The 7,768-nt window shown below is 33.4% G+C and overlaps 1 protein-coding gene across 1 annotated transcript in view; it reads right to left on the bottom strand.

Moving 5' to 3' along the window:
* Positions 1-4,462: 4,462 nt before the first annotated feature.
* LOC144979578 (uncharacterized) overlaps positions 4,463-7,768 on the bottom strand; it is a 19,105-nt gene continuing 15,799 nt past the window's right edge. Inside the window, exon 4 of the mRNA XM_078926322.1 lies at positions 4,463-7,768. This exon is cut by the window's right edge and continues 182 nt beyond it. Coding sequence (XP_078782448.1) covers positions 6,427-7,768 — 1,342 coding nt within the window. The 3' untranslated portion in view covers positions 4,463-6,426.

Raw genomic sequence — 7,768 nt, 5'->3', positions numbered from 1 at the left:
CGTCATTTTTGAGATTTCCATATTACAACACTGAACCTATAATGAATTCGGTTATCACACCTATAGATAAGTGTACGTCGGGCTTGGTAATTGATACATAGGCTAAATTTATAATAAAAATAGTCAGAAGGTAAACAGATATAATGAAATGATAAAGACAAATAAAACATAGTACATTTTATTCAACTTCAAGACATATGTTTTCTTTGGATTTCAATAGTGACAATGACTTTAGCAGGGAATAAATTTGACTTTCAATGTAAAATGTAAAGTTGTTAAAAATGCATATTTAATATAATACAAAATACGTATCCGAATAGCAAAATCATCATTCACACAATTCATCTTCAGCCGGGAATAACATAAAACAAAAAAAGTACAAAAATGCATCTTTGATATAATACAAAATTCGTATCGGTACCACAGAATCGTCATACATACAGTACCTTTCAAGTTAAATGAATTTCACATTCACTATAATCGTGTTGTAAACACTGGGTGAGTATAAATGATATAGAGTGGAAATGAATATGGTTTATCATTATAGTGGCCAGCTTCATCAATCCCGTATGAACTGAGAAAGAACAAGATGTTCAAACAAGGATTTTAAAATCAAAATAATCAGAAATAGATCTATATAATTTTAGGTTTTTTTTTTATTTTGAGAGACTTAAACCTTTATGCATAATAAATAAATACATAAAATTTATATAGTGCCAATACCCACCAAACCTGTTCAATGGCGCTTTACAAGACATAGGTGGTATGAGGATTTTAAGAAAATTAAATGTTAAATTTTGAAATATTAAGGGAAAGTGAATCTTAAATATTCTGTTTTCAGTCTAGACTTAAAGTACTCAATAGTATGAGCGCCTCTGGTAAAGACTGGGAGAACATTTCAGTTTCAGATTGATGGTGCCGCAATTTAAAATGCACGTTCCGAGAATTTTGTTTTGGACAATTTTCTCTCTAAGTGGTGTATTGTGAGGAGCGGAGAGACCGAGGTGGGTTGTACTCTGATATCAAGACATTTGGTATTGTGGTGCTAAGCCTTAATTCATATGAAAATTATACAGGCCATCTTGAACTCAACTCTCCTATCGACAGGCAATCGGTGTAGTTGTTTTAAAACAGAGGTACTATTTTCCTCTAATATTTGTCCCAGTTATGATTCTGTCAGCTTTGTTTAGAATCTTTTGAATTTTTGTCAAAGTTTACTTGGGGATACCAAAAAGTAGAGAATTACTGTAATCAATTCTGCTAGCTACAAGTTCGTACATTTGCCATCCATGAGGTTTCTTTAATCTGTGCCCTCAATGTAATATAAACTTAACCTCATATTCACATTTTTCAAAACTTTAAATTATATGTTAAGAGTATTTAAGTCACCCCACAAACACATCATTCAGGTACAAAACGGAGTAAAAATGACGTCAAACAGCGAATGTAATGTCTAAGTGAAAATACTTTGATTCGACTTTCAAAATGCTTTAAAAAAAAAAAAAAGAGAATGAATGAACTTTCTAGAACAGCAAAACCAGTTAAGTTCTAAACTCTGATTTTTTTTTAACTTAACCTTTAATTTGTTCATCCCGACATAATAAATACCACCGGGTTGATGTAATAATTGACCACATTTGGCTTCAACCTGACTTATATTATATATTTTATTATATATATATATATATTATATTATATTATATTATATTATTATTTATATTATATTATATTATATTATATTATATTATATTATATTATATTATATTATTTATTTATTATATTTTGCATTCTGCTATGAAAGTAGGGCGCTTAAAAGGTACGATGCTCCAGACACAATAGGGTTCAATAGTCTGATGTCACGTCCGCCCAGCAACGAGCAGCTTGGTTATAAACAAAGAAAATCGGTACTTTTTATTCTTCATGCTGGCTAGAAACTTTTCACATGTCGTGTGATCATAATGTATAAAAGTCAAAACATGATTAGATTTATAATGTTTTTCTCCTCTGGATTCACTTTTATACTCGTCGGAGAAGTATTTCATAAGGGCGTCCGCCATTTTCCCGATAGTTTAGAACCAGTTACTAAGTTACTATGCGTCATTACGAGGGAAATGACGTCACGACTATTGAAGCCTATTGTTATGAAAAGCTGTTTAGGCTGTAGCATTCGTTAACTCATACTAACCAATCAAGGGAAAAAGTTCATTGTGAGTTTTTAAAAATTGAGCTTTTATATAGTGCAATATCCACTAAACGTGCTCAAAGTTCATTACAAACGGTCCCTGGACAACAGCAACACTTACAAAACAAGTAGGACGGGACATGACTCCTGTTAGGCGATATTACAATATTTTTTGACAGACACAACACTGTTAACGGCCAGGTATTCATTTTACATTTTTATTTTGATACCACTGAATGTCTGCTTTCTTTTGACGATCATTGATGTACTGTATGACGTGATTTATAGCATGATCAATATTATATACATTTGAATTATATTTATATTAATATTATAATTATATATATTTAATAAATTAAAGATTATGTTAATTATATGATTTTATTTATTTAGATTATAAATTTTTAATGTCATTTGGCTATGAAAGTAGGGCGCTTAAATGGTACGATGCTCAGATACATAGGATTCAATAGTTGATGTCAGTCGCCAGATGAGCATTGTTATAAAACAAAGAAAATTGGTTACTTTTTTAATGTCTTCATTGGCTGGCTAGAAACTTCTTTTCACATGTCGTGTGATCATAATGTCAAAAGTCAAAACTGATGTAGGATTTTTATAATAGTTTTTTCCTGGCATTCACTTTTATACTGCCGAGAAGTATTGCATAAGGCGTCCGCCATATTTGTCCGGATAGTTTAGAAAAACAGTTCTAAGTTACTATATGGCGTCACATTACGAGGGAAATCAGGACGTCAACGACTATTGAACCTATTGTTTGACAAGCTGTTTAGGCTGTGCATTGTTATACTAATACTAACCAATTCAAGGAAAAGTTTCATTTGTGAGTTTTTAAAAATTGAGCTTTTTATTAGCGAAAAATTCACACTAAAGTAGCCAAAGCGCTTCAACGTCCCTGGACAACATGAACATTACAAAAAAATAGGGACGGACATGGACTCTGTTAGGCGATAATTAAATCTTTTTTCTGGACACTGGTTAACGGCCAGGTATTCATTTACATTTTTATTTTGATCCACTGAATGTCTGCTTTCTTTTGACGATCATTGATGATTATATTATATTATATTATATCATATTATATTATATTATATTATATTATATTATATTATATTATATTATATTATATTATATTATATTATATTATATTATATTATATTATATTATATTTATATTATATTATATTATATTATATTATATTATATTATATTATATTATATTATTGCATTCTGCTATGAAAGTAGGGCGCCTTAAAGGTACGATGCTCCAGACACAATAGGATTCAATAGTCTGATGTCACGTCCGCCCAGCAACGAGCAGCTTGGTTATAAACAAAGAAAATTGGTACTTTTTATTCTTCATGCTGGCTAGAACCTTTTCACATGTCGTGTGATCATAATGTATAAAAGTCAAATTAATAAATACTCTTAACATATAATTTAAAGTTTTGAAAAATGTATGACGTGATTTATAGAGCACATGAAGGCTAGAATATTACAATGGCTACAGTTTGAATCTATCATTTACGTAATCTAATAGGCAGTGGTTAAAGTCAAGTGAATCATAAAAGCTCCAATTTAAGGTGGCAACAGCAATAAAGGCAAGCAACAAGAGCTTATGTTGAATTCAATAAGGTGGACTTTTTGATTTAAAGCTTTTGAAGACATTATACAATTTTTTAAATGTAGTTATGGCTGAAAATAGAATTGTAATGGTGATGATGATGATGATGATGATGATGACGATCGATGATGATGATGATGCTGATGATGATGATGATGATGATGATGATGATGATGATGATGATGATGCTGATGATGATGATGATGATGATGATGATGATGATAATACTAATAATAAAAATATTAATAAAAACAATGCGACAAAAAATGCCAACAATAAGGGAATTATCTTTTTCATCTAATTGTCTTTCCATTAGAGACAGATTTGAAAAGTTAAAAACATTACTGTTTTGACGTCGTGTGAGTCACACTTGTCAAAATGAAATTAGGCGTTTGGACAGTGTACGGCGAGTTGTTTTATAATAAAATGTGTTCAAACTGGACAACGTGTGTTCAAGTGTCTATGTAAATATGACCCATCACTTCCAACCAGTATTATGTCGGGATAGTTTGGATGCTAAAAATAGGTTTTAAGATCGACAATACTAGTAGTATGGCGTCATCATAAAATATGTCACAATCAGAGAAAAAAACAAACAAACCAAGAAACCAAAGAAACAATGAAGTTTTCAGACTACCAGTTGGGTGATTAGTTATCACTAAAATATATCAATCAAACTATAAATGTCAAGAAATAGTTTTTTGTTTGTTATGTTTCATCTGACAAAAATAATGCTGTTTTTATTTCTAGACATGAAAAAAAGAGGTGGTGCATGGCACTAAATTAACCAATAGCGCCACGCTACTGGATCAAATGAAATAAGGATAATTAAATTTTATAGGTTTTGATGAAGACAATGGACATAATTTCTTGTAACAAAAATTAAAATCTTTCGTTTCTGGTCACTGTGCATTTAACCCACTCGTTACCAACTATAGGAAAATCGTCACATTCGTTACGATACAACCAACATTTTTCAAATTCAAATTTCTTTTGTACATCATAAAATTTAAAGAAAATGAACAGTGTGTTGTAGAGAATGTTTTTTTAAAAGAAGTTATGTATGATAAGAATTTTAATGCTATTGTGTTTGAGTGATACACAATCTAGTTGTGTTAGTTGGGTGTGAAGTTTTGGGGAAAATCCTGAAAATGGCTGGTAAGGAGAGAGTTAAAGCCGCTTTATGGTGGGTCCTTATTCACCTCGGCATAATACCGTCTTGAGACGATGGGTCACAGATGGGTAGGTAGGCAATAAAAGTATTGTCTTTCGTTATTTCATGATCATAATTTATGCATGTTACAAACGTTGTATGTATAAAAGCAGAGTATTTCAACATTCGCTGAACCTGTCGGACAGACATCATTATTAACATTTAATATGAATAGAATAGCCTCAAGCGACGTGCAGTTATTTGCAGGTCTGATAACCCAAATTGTTATGGCCTCATTGTATGTAATGAAAATACTCTCAAAACAACGCAGATGTAAAAACGTGCTCATAATTCTTTCCGGTCATAAGACCTGCAAAGAAGAAGAAGAAGAAGAAGAAGAAGAAGAAGAAGATGAAGAAGAAGAAGAAGAAGAAGAAGAAGAAGAAGAAGAAGAAGAAGAAGAAAAAGAAGAAGAAGAAGAAGAAGAAGAACAAGAACAAGAACAAGAACAAGATCAAGAAGAACGAAACAACAATAAAATAAACCCAACAACTAAAATATGTCATTTCTGGCCATTTTATCTTTAAATTAAAAAAAAAAAAATTTGGGCATCGTGGTCATCCCGACATAAGACTGTTTAAGTGGGTGGCTCACATAATAATAATAGACACGAGCAAATTGTAATCTCTGGCTGGATGGACGGTCCTCTGTAACCAGAGCTGCCCTGGCCTGCTTTCTCGGACTATATTATGTGTCAGTGCATGGCACAATCAGTCGGAAGGTGACGTTTTTGGATTTGCATTTTTTTTTCATTTTCTGAAAGCATAATATGCTCCCCAGAGCATTTTAAAATCTTTATTTGAAGTAAATCGGATGATTTTTCATGAAGTTATGGTCAGGTGTATGGGAAAGGTATCCAGCAACTTTTCTCAAATTTCATACTTTTTCAACTTGACTAGCTGTAAAAAATATTTAGAAGTGAAATTAAGCTTTGATATTTCCCGAAGATGTACAAAAAGAGTTGATTTAATAATTTATGACAAAAACCCATTTTTGATAATGACATTCTAACTAAACTTGGCAATACCTCAGTTCAAGCCCTTTCACCATCTGACTGATTATGTCTTCACTGTAACAAATTGTAATCTCTGGGTGGATGGGCGATCCTCTGTAACCAAAGCTGCCGTGATCTGCTTTCTCGGACTATATTTTTTATTCAATCACAGGTCAAAGAAGAATGCGGAACGGTTAAACGTCGATCACAAATCTGAAGACCCAGAGAATATGCATGCAACCGAACATTGAAACAGTTATTAACTTGCCACGTAGCGATGCTTTGGAAAGAGTCAAGGACAGCAGGAAAGCCTTGCATTTCTTGACTGTACAGTTTGCCCATTGCAGCACAGAACATCTATGTCAAAAGTCTAAGGTAAATGATAAACTTCTGAAGCTAGAATACGGGTTTTCTGATAAAAAGAATACTAAACACAATATTCAGAAAATTTAAGTATAAACGAGGAGAGTTCGACTCTTTAGAACTGGTACCGTATTTTACGGGTATAGTGAAAGCTTTAATAGGGTCGTATTTCTCATCTGCATACTTGTCTGCAAACACACGTTCGGCAGCTTCACTGTTACACAGCTGTGGTTCTACAACGAACAGTCGTGTAGCTGAATAAATCCAACACGCGTACTTTTCCAACTCATCTGAATACGTTAGGAGTCCTCGGATGTGGTCTTGGAATTTGAAAATAGCGTAGCATTGGTGTATCTCGGCCACGGGAAGAAAGGGTGGATTTTCATGACAGGTAGAGTTGTCGTAGCTAACATTCAGAGCCATGCAAGACTTCCCAACACAATCCTCTACGTTGAATAGGCACGATCCACGAGTTGTTGGAAATTGCATATTGTAGCCAAATTCACACGGCATTTGTTTCAGTTTGGCTACGTTCATTAACGTGATCATTTCTCCGTCCGAAACCGGATGTTCCTTGAACAGTTCGTTTGTATTTTCACACGAATCAGGTTCTCCTTCTCGAAAAATGTTGTCTGTTGGAATTGTCTGTCGAAGGTAAAAGGTCGAGACACCGGGTGCAATATTGAATAGTTGCATGCATGCGTAAATAGGCATGCAGTAACTATTCTTCCAGTCGTATTGTACAACTGGGTTTGTAAAAAACAATTTCTTTTCGTCTGAATACCGGCATGAAAATTTGCCCTGAGAAGATGTCTCTAAACCGTCCTTGTTTAATTCCATCGAAAAACTATTAGTAGAACCAACAACCTTCCAGTTTCCCAAAGTACCTGACATAAATTGACATTTGTCAGGTTTTGGAATGGTGTAACACCTCCCGCAAACATGTGGACACGAGTTTGTCTCCAAACAATCCACGTTGCGATTTTGACATTGCCTCGAGTAAAATTTATCGGAGCATCTTGGGTCGCGGTTGGAAACAAAACTTGCAAGATGTCCAAACATTGTGTCTTTAGAAAACACATCTTTATTGTTTTTATTGAAAGGATTCTTTGATGAACATCTGCCATCAAAGGAAATGTAGATCTGGAAATTCTCACTACTTCCGTTTATCATTCTATAATGAAGACACCAGACGTTTAGCGATGAGCCTTTGTCAGTGTTACTTCTTAGAACCATTATTTTGAAATTTTTGTCATTATCTTCAACTAGCCATTCGGCGATATGACTTAGGGACGTCAAAGAGTGGTATCTAACTTTATTACTGTAGTATTTATGAACCGGAGGCTTGCACAATGACCCAAACGTGACGAGGATG

The sequence above is a fragment of the Berghia stephanieae genome, chromosome 9 (genome assembly GCF_034508935.2).
Source record: "Berghia stephanieae isolate SIO BIC M18660-M18661 chromosome 9, UCSD_Bste_1.3, whole genome shotgun sequence".
Lineage (NCBI taxonomy): Eukaryota > Metazoa > Mollusca > Gastropoda > Nudibranchia > Aeolidiidae > Berghia > Berghia stephanieae.
Note: the sequence above shows the minus strand (reverse complement) of the source record. Positions and strands in the feature narration are given on the sequence as shown.